General features: G+C 36.4%; 1 protein-coding gene across 1 annotated transcript; it reads right to left on the reverse strand.

Annotated features, from left to right (window-relative positions):
* Positions 1 to 1531: 1531 nt before the first annotated feature.
* pmp22b (peripheral myelin protein 22b) lies at positions 1532 to 9739 on the reverse strand. The gene is made up of 5 exons (XM_059532729.1): positions 9588 to 9739; positions 8795 to 8889; positions 8453 to 8546; positions 3708 to 3848; positions 1532 to 2445 (listed from the first exon to the last, which is right to left on the reverse strand). Exons 2-5 carry the CDS (start codon positions 8870 to 8872, stop codon positions 2285 to 2287), a joined length of 474 nt encoding a protein of 157 aa, XP_059388712.1. The 5' UTR covers positions 8873 to 8889; positions 9588 to 9739; the 3' UTR covers positions 1532 to 2284.
* Positions 9740 to 13113: the final 3374 nt, after the last annotated feature.

Below are 13113 nucleotides of genomic sequence, written 5' to 3' on the forward strand. Positions count from 1 at the left end.
TTAATAATGCATTTAGAAATCAATATCAAGCATGGCATCTATTAAAATTGTAATTTCTAACGCTGGATGGCAGTGTTTCTCATATTTCTCATGAAGTTGCACTTATTAAATTACACCACTAAGTGGCACTGATTTCTGACAATCTTTTTTAGATCAGTGTTCTTCTACTATGGCTGAAGAAGAATTCACAATGTTAAATTAGCATTACATATATATGTGTGTGTGTGTGTGTGTGTGTGTGTGTGTGTGTGTGTGTGTGTGTGTGTGTGTGTGTGTGTGTGTGTGTGTGTGTGTGTGTGTGTGTGTGTGTGTGTGTTATGCTATTTGCATTTTATTTTTTATGAATTGCTTTCAAAACCATTGACATTTTTGGATCACAATCCAGCAGATTTTACTTCATGCATGTTTTTTTTTTTTTTCAGAAAGTAAAAAGAGAGACAATTTTCTGGCAAGCAGTATTTCTTTTTAATAGTTTTTAATAAACACACAAACACAAGCTTTGAACAGTCTTCATCAGAGCTCACACTCCTTCAGACACGGCTTACAGTACAGCTGTTTCCAGAAGGAGCACCACCACATTCAATTAAATTCAAATATTTCACTGTCTACAACTGTTTAGCAAGATCAAACGAAAACAACACGATTCGGTTGTTATTTTAGGTTTTAGCCTTACGTTGTGAAGTGACGACTGCAGTCTAAAGTATTATAATGTAGGGAGTTGAGCACATGCAACATTTTCCAGTGCTGGTCCCATGTCAGAACAGACCACATATTGATTATAAATATATATATATATATTTTGATATTTTAAGGGGATTATTATTAATTGCTACATACAGAAATCCCTTTACACACAAGAAAGATGAAGTATCATAAACTGTTTGATTGCAGGTAAAATGAATTGTTCTGCAGTTCATACAAGTTATTTGTTCAGTCACAGAAGGGGATTTAGTTAGACATTCATCAGGACATTACAACCATGAAAACAGGCAACATGATCAGTTCATCATAACAAAACGTCATTTATTGTTTTTGGAGTTGCAGGAGAAGCAATCTAATACATGGTCCTCAGAATAGGGCCTTTAATTGTAAGTAATATTTTTCTCTTTTAATACAATCACATGCTATTACAGTACATTGAGAATTACTGTGAGTTATGTGAGTAGAAACGGAGCATCTCAGAAACGGTGGACATCACAGCATGTTATATTTCAAATACTGAAAAATCTTTCCATGCATACAGGTGTTATGATGTGTCCACCATCATGTTATCAGTGGTCAGTTCATAACACATTTTTACACAACAAAACTGCCACTTGGATGCTTTAAAATATGTTTTTCTGGATATATTGTGTATATAGAAGATTTTAAGCTGTCATTTTGATACTTGAATAGTATTTGGATGATATAAGTGACATTTATTAAATCTCAACTTAAAAAATCCAACTAAAATCAATAAATCCTAGTTTCGGTTTTTACTACAGTTCCTCCATCGCAATCTCCCAAATCTAAACTAATAACCCCGTTACTCAGAACACATTTTGTTTGTTTTATTATAAAATGAACCTTTTTTTTCGGTGAGTACTGTATATACAGCATTGTGTTATAGGCACAAGCACAAAATATTCAATGGCGTTCAGATTTTGGCGTTCAGTCATGTTACGTCCTTCTAAATAAAGTCTAAATGGCTATTAGTTAAAGGAATGGTAAATACATAGCACCATTTTTTGTTTGAAAACTAGAAAAACTATAAAACAAAAAAAAAAAAGCTTTCAAAACTGCCGATCTAATGATGGTGTTTAAGTTACTTCATCTCTAAATTCTCAATGCAGCTTCATTGAAAACGCTTCCTTTCATTGTCCCTATAATTTAATACGTGCACTTTGGTTAAAATACATCGAAAACCTTTTTATAAGTATTTTTGGCCTTGTAAGGAAAGAAAAATTGACACAAACACACACATTTCTGCGACAAACACACACTCTAGGCACTTAATTAGCTAAAAGTAAAGCTCTCAGAGGTTCTTTGTCAACAGAGCAAACATAAAATACTATGTACATGTATGTAAAAAGTGTTATAAATAGGTTTTAAACCAAAGATACTATATACACATCTTCAGATGATGACAGTATTGAATAGGTCTTTTCGGGGTGGCAGCGGGGTTGATTTTGACTGATCCCCTGGGTGAAGATACTACATGATTTCACTTCTTTGTGGGTGCAGTGTGATACTTTGGCTTCATAGCTGTATTTCCAGGTGATGGCCACTAGAGAGAGGTGCCCCCTCACTCTCGTTTTCTCAAGATGACGTAGATTAAGCCGCTTATGAAGGCCAGAGGGAAGGCTACCCAGGCCAGGATGTAGGAAAAGCCGTAGGGTTGTGACTCATGGACCCATTCAAAGTTCATTACAGTATAAATGATAGCTCCACTCATAACGAAAAGACCTGGGGGAAGAGGAAGACAAGAAAAATGAAATGTCTAGAAATTGTATTGATGTTACCTTATATAAATGTTATAAATATAGCAAAGCTGGTTTTCAGCAGCCATTACTGCAGTCTTCAGTGTCACATGATTCTTCAGAAATCATTGTAATAGCTGATTTGGTTAGATGATAGATTCATTTAATATCCAATAATGTGTGTTGTAACCGAGTATGACATCATTGTTTACAGCAGTTAATATTGAATATTACCTGTTACTAATATTTACTAAGTAACATTTACCTAAGAAATGCTGTTCTTGGCCTATTCTTGACTGTAAGGTATGCATGAGAGGGAGCAAAAAATATGGCCTGGCACTTTCAGTACTTTCTTTTATGTCAGGCAGACCACAGACCACCCCCAGCGTGCCAGTCTTGACATTTCATCTTGTGGCAGCGGCTGTGTATCCAGTGCCAACTCAGTGGGCACCTGTGACTGTCTGGCTTTGTGCTGTTTCCACCCTCGGCTCTCCTCTGACATTTAGCTTTCAATTAATGTCCGTCCTCTCTGATGCGAGTCGCAGATATGAACTCTAAAAGCCCTCAGTACGTACTGAAAGATCAAGCATTCGTGGCGCCCACAGAACTATTCATTATCCAGGCACAGTAATGAGCTCTAATAATACTCCGTCTTCATTACATCCCAAAGACCCGAGGATTTAATTAAACATTTCTAATGAGAGCTATCATTTTGACATCAGCTCTGGTTACAATACAGTAAATGACTGTAAAACTCCTTATCTGATCTCTTACATGTATTGTTTTTCAGAAATGAAGAGAAACGCTTGCTCGTTTTGGCTATGTATAACTCTGCGTGCCGGATGATTTCATCTTAAGGAATCGTAACCAAATCATCTGCAGGAAGTGAGCACATTAAAGGTTCTCCTGCACTGTCTGTGGTTTAATGAGAGTTGACAGGACTCATTAGACTAACAAGACCAAGGCCAAAGGTCTTTCATGTCGCCGAATGAAAGCAAATACATCTCCATAGGAACAGAGGAGATCAGTAGACGTCCCATAGATAATCTTTTATTAATAAATGGTAATTGATCTCAGATCACCTGAGCCATCTAGCTTAAATGCATATGCAGTTTATCACTCTCCTTCATTTCAACAGCGAACACTTTGGGTCCATTAACATTGCATGAGCATGTCAGCATGTTATGTCAATCTTATTAGCATCTGCAAACAATCAAACTGATCTATTGATGTTCACATTATACTCACTAGCAAAGATCTGGAACGCTCCAGTGAGGAAGAAGCGTCCGCCCTTCTGGAGAGTAAAGAGCTGGCAGAAGAACAAGAAGAGAGACAGGAAGCTGAAGATGATTGACAGGATCATGAGAGCTTGGACTGCCTGGATCCAAACTGAAAAACAGAAAGCATTTCAAAACATTAGTGCATTTCCTTACTCCTGAAACCACTTAGGGCAGTTTGAGCTTTGCCATAATAAAAACCTCTTGGGATGGAGACCGTCATTTTAAATGATCACGAAAGGACATTAAGCAGGTCATTATTCCTTTTCTCATCTGCTATTCTTGATTGATCACGAATGATGCATCGATATAGTTGCACTTTTACATTGGTGTGCAATTGGAGATGTGAACTTAGATATATCTATGCATTATTGATAATAACAAAGGTGAGTCTGCAAAACACACACACACACACACACACACACACACACACACACAAAAAAAACTCCAATTATTGCTTCATAATGAACTCATGTTGTTGCATTTAATGTTTTGATGGCTGTTTCGTGGATATAAAGAGCACTGGAGAATCCAGGAACTCTTAATGCATTGTGCAATCACATAATAAGGTTTCTGTTCTTAAAAGCTCTTAGTGGGTTACCAGCACCTGATATTGATCCTCTCTTGACATTCAAGGACCATAACACGGTACCTAACAAGGGGCTCCATTAACTCTATATTACCTGCATTTGATGGCTTTAAAAAAAGAAAAAAAGAAAGTGTGTCATTTTTATCCTGCATTACAGCCATTCCAGCCTCTTCCATGTGTGAACAGGAAAGTAAAGGCTTGATTTTTTTTTTAAATCATCTTAGGTCTCTTGTTGTCACAAGGCTGGACTTTTTTAAATTTAAAATATAGTAATATATTAATAATATATCTGGGGTGGGGGGGGGGGGGTTTATTTAGTGTATATTTAATTGGTCCTTGCTGAATAAAAGTAATTTAATTCCAAAAAATTGAGGGTTAGTATCAACTGTTTCACATGACAAAGGCTTTGAACAATATGTTCTGCCATCAAATGAAAGTCAATAGCATGCTGTGAGAATGGTTTGAGCGAGTTTGGGATTGATGAGGAATGCCATAGCAGATGTTTTAGTTTAATGTTTAGCGTGTATTCTGGCTTTGGAATGTCCCATTATGTACAAATCGCTCAGTCTTTCGTTTATCCATTGTTATACTCAGAGTTTTAAAGGGATCCTTCACCTTAAATCCTAATTTTGTCTTCTACTGAATATTATGCAATGTTTTAACAGTTTTTGCCCATACTAGGAAAGTCAATGGGGTTCAAACTTCCACTCAATGTCAATGGGGTCCAAATCGTTATACATTTTTAAAAATAAAGGTTTATTTTTAGTTCAATGAAGAACCTTTAAAATACATGAAACCTTTCTATTGCACAAAAAGTTTTCTTAATAATGGGAAAAGGTTCTTTAGATTAATAAAATGCTCTTCACTCTAAGAAACACCAAGTTCTTTTAAGAACTGTTTGCTAAAAGGTTCTTTTAGGAACCCAAAATGATTCTCCAATGGCAAAACCGCCTTTTGGAAGCTTTATTTTTAAGAGAAAAAAACAGACATTTTTCCACACAAGTTTCTTATTTGTTTCCACATAAGAAAGTCATAAACAAATGACGACAATGAATACAGGCCCATTCACACCAAGAACCATAACTATAACAACAACTATATTAGTGTCCACACAGTAAACCTCTGTTATGCTGTCTGCCCCTGTAAATGCTTATAAATTCTGATTGACTATCAATGCTTTTATCGTTAATCCGCTGAAAAAAAAGATGACTTGTCAAATGTGAAAGGAATAGTTCACCAAATTCTGTCATTATTCAACTTGAAGTGTATTGCTTTTCTTCTAAATCATACAGTAAAACGTTTCAGTGAAAAGCGTGAGCATGAACATGTCATAGCTCTCTTTCTATCTCAGTCTCTACCTTTCATTCCCAAGCAGTAATAAGTGGAATGCATGGGTTGTCCAGCATGTCTATTTCTTATCCAAAGGTCATTCCTGTAGAATCAGGTTTCCAGCTCTCTCTCTCTTTCCTATCATGTTCAGCTGCGTCTGCCGCTCCCCTTATAGCCACTAGAACTGTCAAACCCCAAAAGCAGATCGGCCTACTACAGATTAAAACAAAATCAGAGCCACTACTCCAGCTTTCAGCAAAAACCAGATCCTCTACTAAAGCCAGTTTACAATGTTACATTGCTTGCTTCCAGCATTGAATAGATTATAAACATTTGATCGGGTCCTAAATCTGGACCCTCAAGATCATAAACAAATCAACTACTTTTTACTTTTGTGGGGAAGAATTGGCAAGACGAATGATCCAAAGTTAAGCCAATGATCTCATTAACAGCAAAATCGTAATGCTCTGGCACACATGGATAACCCTAAAAGGACAAGAAAAGCCCATAAACGGTTTGTGCTTGTAACAATCTCAGAATGGAAACAACTATGGAAATGGCATTTGTTTTTCTCCGAACATCTCATAGGAGACCACATGAGGAGTCTATTCTAGTATGCATCCATAAATACTAGGTTCTGCTGCTATCTGTGTTTTGCACCCACACAATACAAACGATACAATACATCTCTCTCAACAATGAAGTAAAAATAGAAGCGCATCCCCTCGTACAGTCTATTTACTCACTGTTACTAAGTTTATCTACTCTCACAGAGTAGTTTCCTGATATAAGGTGCGGTTGTAGTCATTTTGAGCTTGACAACACCCTATGTATTTCTGTCTGCAGTCATGCTTTTAAGGCAGGGATTTGTATTTCAGGACAGAAGGTTTCGTTTTGGAAAGCGGGGGCCTTGTGTTTGCATTTAGAGGGGTACATATGGTCCTGGGTGTAAAGAATGTGGCTTAACAGATGATAAATATGCACTGCGAAACATAACACAGGGGTGTGAGTTTGTGCGCTGATACTACACTGTCATAACCCCAGTTTGGTCCATGAAATGGCTCTCTATAACAGGATGATGAATAGGATTTCATGCATGCTTTAGCTGCCAGTTTTGAGTAGCTTCACCTTGCCAGCTGTTCTGCATCACTCCCGGTGTAAAATACACCATTCAGGTGATCTTAGGATGCCTTTGGACTCGGTTTGATTGCTTGTTTCCAACACAGATTTGACTTAAACCTCTCGATTTGTCCCTGAAGTTTGGGGTTAGTGAGATTTTTGAACATAAAATATATTATGCTGCTCACCAAGGCTGCATTTATTTGATCAAAAATACATACATTTTGTGAAATATTATTATAATTTAAAATATCTGTTTTGTTTTAATATATTTTAAAATAGAATTTAGACCTGTGTAGCAAAGCTGAATTTTCCGCAGCCATTACTTACATGATCAGCATCACATGATCCTTCAGAAATCGTTCGATATGCTGATTCGGTGATAGAAACATTTCTTGATTTTGAATTTCTATTATTAACAATGATGAAACTGTAGTATTGGTAGTATTTTGGTGGAAACTAATACATTTCGGAAAATTTACTTCTGTAATAATTTACTGGAAAAGTCTTTACTGTTGGCATCAATTTAATTTGTTCTTACAATAGTGTACACAAAAGTTCATATTTTAACTGCTAATGTTTGTGTGCAAGTTAAGCGCCATCTATAACATTCTAATTAAAGAACAATCTGATCATTATATGCACCAATGAAAAGACTTTCTTCACAGCCTAAATGCCCCTTAATGCCAGCTTAAGTGGTAACTGAAAAAGCAGCCTTTTTCCAGCAGCGTAGCAGCGAGCGCAGGAGAGCGGGACAGAAAAACCCTGTGTGCCAACCCCCGCACCACGCCCTACACAAACACGCCACATTATAGGTGCTACGCCAACTGACTGAGAGCTATGAAATAACACAGCAAAGCATTCTGGTCCTGCCTCATTACCAAAGTGCGCATAGAGGCGTTTCCCGCTCTGAACTATGACATCATATCACCCTCCAAAAACAGCCAATAGTGTAACAGTGATCTGATTGAGAATGTGCATTACTTAAAATACACTTTTATATATATATATATATATATATATATATATATATATATATATATATTATGCATTAAAGAACACCATTTTTCATTATTTCTTTAATATTCTGGTAGACACATGGCAACAATAGCTAAAAAATGACCACATAAATTTGTATTTTAACAAAAACTTCAATAATAAATGTTTCTCTCTCAAACTGCCTTCATTCTTATGCTAACAAACCTGTCTCTGGCTTTTGATTTGTTGGTGTGACTCAAATCATGCCGCGTTCGGCTTATGGCGATCTGATGCTATGCCATTACAGCCAGATCAGTCTAAATCTATGCTTTGATTGCTCTACCTCTTCCCCACCCTATATGTTCTATGAGCTCAGCTCCGGCAACCAGACTATTTATACAGAGCTGATGTTGAAGAGGGGTCTGTTGTGGGTTGAAACTGCACACTTGAATTCTCACCCCTAGATGGCAGTACAGAGGTGTGAGGCAGAGGGGGCACGCCCACCACAAAGTGTGGTAAACAGGCAAAGGGGCTTTGACAGTTATGCCAGGATCGAGCCCTACGTGGATAACGTGCTATGTGTAACATACCGAGGGTGGCAGACATTGTCCTAACTTGAAATAAATATTATTGCACCCTTTTTTTTTTGGTTTCATCACGCATTCTTTCTTAAACAAATCTAAAATGTAGCAGGATCTTACCTCCAGTGTCAGCAGGGTCACATTTGGACTGTCCATTCGCTGTGGTGCAGTTTGTCCAGAGGTCCGAACTGCTGTTGGGGTTAACAACCCATGCCTGTTAGATTGAAGAATACTCATTAGCATGGCTTAAACACATCCAAAATATTCTCCTTCAGCTTGTTTTAATGCCCGATTGGGGCTTGATTTTATAAATGACTCCAAATTGATTGAATTGTCAACTTAATATCAGAAAGACTGTAGATAGATAGACAGTTAGATAGATGGAGAGAGAAAGAGAGAGAGGTGGGGGGGGGGGGCATCTCTAATAATCTTTATTAATAAATCAAGCTTCAGAATACTTACACTGACTATAGTTGACACGAAGAGCAGAACCAGTGCTGCCACATGCAAGACGACGATTCCCAGTAAGAGAAGCAGCATGATGTTTCCTTAAGGTTCTGTGCAAAACCGAAACACATTTTTATATAAAACACATCAATAAACAAATATTAGTTATAATCTAGCCCTTTAATATTATTTTTTGCTATAGGATTTAGGTAATTAATAATTAAAAAACATAATTATTTAAATGTTAATAAATAATATTTTTGTGTCACTGGAGTTTAATATAATATAATATAGTATAATATAATATTCAAGCGTTTATGTTTATATATATATATATATATATATATATATATATATATATATATATATATATATATATATATATATATATATATATATATATATATATATATATATATATATATATATATATATATATAAACATTGCCACATGGTATATATCTTTTCATATAAATTAGTATTTGATATATTAAAACTTTCTTGATCTTCTAATAATTGCAGTTCAGAACGCAGTCAGTTGACATCACGTACATCATTTTCCACCATCAGTTTTGGCGCAAAAGAGTGTCACAACGAAGTTGATAAGTGCAAAACCAGCAACACACATTCTATAATAATTAGGCAACGAGATGTGTCTCTCTATAAAGTTAGCCTAGATATAATTGTATGGATGAATAAAAATATGAAAATGTCTTCTCTTATCCTGAAGGCAAGATTTACTCTCCGCACTCTTTAATACTCAAAAACAGGCAACGTACGTTTGTACTGCAATATAACTCCAACTTACTGCGAGGAAAGCGAAAGTAAGTCCACAAAAAAGGATGGAAACGCCGAAATGCAGCCGCGCCACTCGTGTCAAAAGTACTGCGTATTTCCAAAGTCCAGATCCCTGCGACAAGATTAATATGCTGGATGGAGCAACGGCTTTAAAGAGTCTCATTATGGAAACACTACGCCCTTTTTCTGCGTGGCTACGTCAGGCGCGCCCCTCTTCTCAGCAACAGATCCACAGCGCACACCGTGCGTAAGAGCGCAGGAAAACCACCGGGTACTTAGTCACACAGACTCAACCAGAGCTATGTTTGGTTCTCATGGATACCAGCGGTTGAGAAAAAAAAATGCATTTGTGCTAGTAGGTTTGTAAGCTATGTGTAAAGCAGTGGCTGGATCATGTTGGTTTTATCATAATGGTAAAATAAAATAAATAAATAAATAAATAGTTTCATTCAAATGGAAAAAAAAAAACGTTTTTAAGTCAAATGTATCCATAATGACAGAGGAGTCATACTTTCTTGCATAACTGTAACACTTTAAACTGGAATAATGTCTTTATCCTTATAACAGTCATGGTTACTGCAAACACATGATCAGAACCGAATTAGTTTGACTTTGAACTCTGGATTGTTTCTAAAGCAATAGAGCAGGCAGTAAAGGAATACTGCTATCCGAAGGCAGTACTGCATATATAATGTTTTCATTTGTGGCTGTTCACATAAACAAGCACAAATAATTTGGGGGCTTTTTCTTGGCTCATTTGGAAATTGCGCCATGTTCATTTTCTTTGGTGGTTGCTATGGGAATGAGCCATACAAACGTGTTAAATGGTTACTCTCGTCCTCTCTGATACCGTCTGAGTGAAAATGAGTATGGCCATTAGCTGGCCTTTGGGAGGTCTCCAGGAATGTGCAGAATTCCTTTACAAGAGATTCCCCTCCCTCCTCTCTCCCTCTCATCAGACATCAAATGAGAAGTCAATAAAAAAGAGGCAGGGCTGAAAGAGTGTTGAGTGTTCCTCCTGATATGAAAGATAGTTCATAGAGTGTTCAGATAATCAGGGAATGACAATGGACAACAGTGAATAATTTAAAATGAATTCAATTTATTATAATTTATTTTATTATTGATTTTGGATATTATTATTTTTACTTTATCTATTGTTTTTGCTTCCACTGCTTTGTCTGTTTTTGATGACATGATCTGTGGCTTCTACTTCACAGTCTTATCAGGGGTCAACTGTGTTGTCAGAGGCTCTTTGTGATGTTGATTACATTCGTACGCTGTCACTACCTCTGCTGGTTAACATACTATTTAACTACACTTTACATACTATTTTAATAGTCAATATGCAGTGGAAAACATTTAGTGTCCTTGAAGGGTTTATATACCTTATATAGCTACATTGCAAATCTAAAGAGATAAAATACATGGATTTTTAGTGATGGATTTGAGGTTTATTATCCAGTAAGTTTAGGTCATGGGATATGAGGATGGGAACTGAACTGATCCAAATGCTACCACTGTTTTTTTAACAGTGGCTTGTTGTTCTTGCTTATCACCCATTGACTCAAGCAAGAAGCAATAATCCCTTTGGTACTATGGAATGTTCTGGTGTTCCAGTTACACTAAATAGAGATAACATGGGGAATGCAAGCTTGACATGTGTGTAAACGGGGGCCTTGTGTCCTCCATTATATTTGACTTTCCTTTACTCTGTCAGAGAGGACAGCTGTGATTGTAACCGCACTGTTCAACACTTTCAAGGCATTTATGAATCTGGCCATTGTGGTGGGGTCCTTGGCACTGCATCTATAAAAAAATGTATGCACTTTCTGTAAATTATTAAATAAATTATTTATTGAAATATACTGCAAGCTGCAACATTATTAGATATGGACTGCCTAACTTCCACAGATTCATTATTACTATATGTGGCATATCTTGAATTTATATTTTTTTTATTTTACTGCAGTGTGTTTTTTAATCATATACTAAATGCATAGAAATGTTTAAATGTTACTGAATTAGTGATTATATAAATAAGAATATTTTGTTCAAATACCATTAGCCTGAGTATGACATCCCACTTATTTCATTTAATGGCCTCCTTTCTGTTTGTCTGGCCGACCTTCCCAAGTATCAGCAATATTAGAGCAGGCACACTTTGCAGATGTACTTCCATTATGTGAGCAATACTGCATTCATTAAAAATGCTGAGTTATACTGGCAGTCACCCATAAAGGACATTTTCTTTAAAACGTTTCAGTCACTAAAAATATATAACTTGCACTGATATATACTGTAAGTGCATCATTATGTAACATCCTTATAGAAGAGCATTATCAACTGTATGCAGGGAGAGTAACAGGTACTATATCTTTGAGTTGCTAGTTTTTTCCATATACAGCAGTCACATGCCGATGTTTGTAGAAGTCTTGAGTCGGGATTTGAAATACGGGATCCATGGGAATAGTGTTAAAGTGGTGAATTCTCACACACACACACACACACACACACACACACACACACACACACACACACACACACACACACACACACACACACACACACACACACACACACACACACACACACACACATACAGACAGAACCCCACACACCACCTGACCAGGCTCTAATGTTACACTCTACAGCCATTTAGAGTGTGTGATTTACATTTGTGAGTCACTGAATTACAAAACCAAACCTAAGAGCAGGGGTGTGTGTTTTAGGGTGGGCACGTGGGTTAAGTGTTTGTGTGCGCCCACATTTTAAAAGATTTCTCCAGGATTTGTCAGACTTGTTTGGGTTTGTAAAGTAGTTTTGACTCCTTGACACTAAATCCCTGGAAACAGAAGACGAACAACACCATGTGTCCTTGATAAAAGTGCTTGATTCTCTGTATACACGCCTACTATACAAACTCAAGGACTTTTTCACTGATAGGAACAAATGTATTATTATTCTTTAGAGACAAGTTTCATGCCCTGGAAAAGCTCATTCTGAAAAAGAAAGACCTTTCACACATTGCACATTACCTTTTAGGTGCTAATATGTACACTTTAGGTACCGATGTGTCTTCGAGGTACCAAAATGGGCCATTAGGTACAAAGGTGTACCTTTTGAAAAGGTACCAGTCCAGGACAGCTTTAAACCCTTTTTTTGGAGAGTGTAGGCAAGACATTTTAAAATTATTACGGTGTGAGATCTCTCAGAATACCCTAGCAACCACATACGTATGTATGTCCTGCAACATACATAAATAAAGGATAAATAAAAAATAAAATAAAAAATTACAAAATAATCTGAAAATAATATATATATATATATATTTATTTATTTATTTATTTTATTATTATTATTTTTTTTGAAACTGGCTGTTTTTGGTTGCCAGATAACAATAAAAAAAAAATTAAGTTGATGTTCAGTCTCAAGGTTGTCTTTCTTTTCCGTTTTATGAATGAACTCAAATTCTAATTTTACAGTTGTTTGCTATGAACTTTTATCAAAACAGTCAGTCTTCAGAGGCATTATTT

Source organism: Carassius carassius, chromosome 40, assembly GCF_963082965.1.
Source record: "Carassius carassius chromosome 40, fCarCar2.1, whole genome shotgun sequence".
NCBI classification, from domain to species: Eukaryota; Metazoa; Chordata; class Actinopteri; order Cypriniformes; family Cyprinidae; genus Carassius; species Carassius carassius.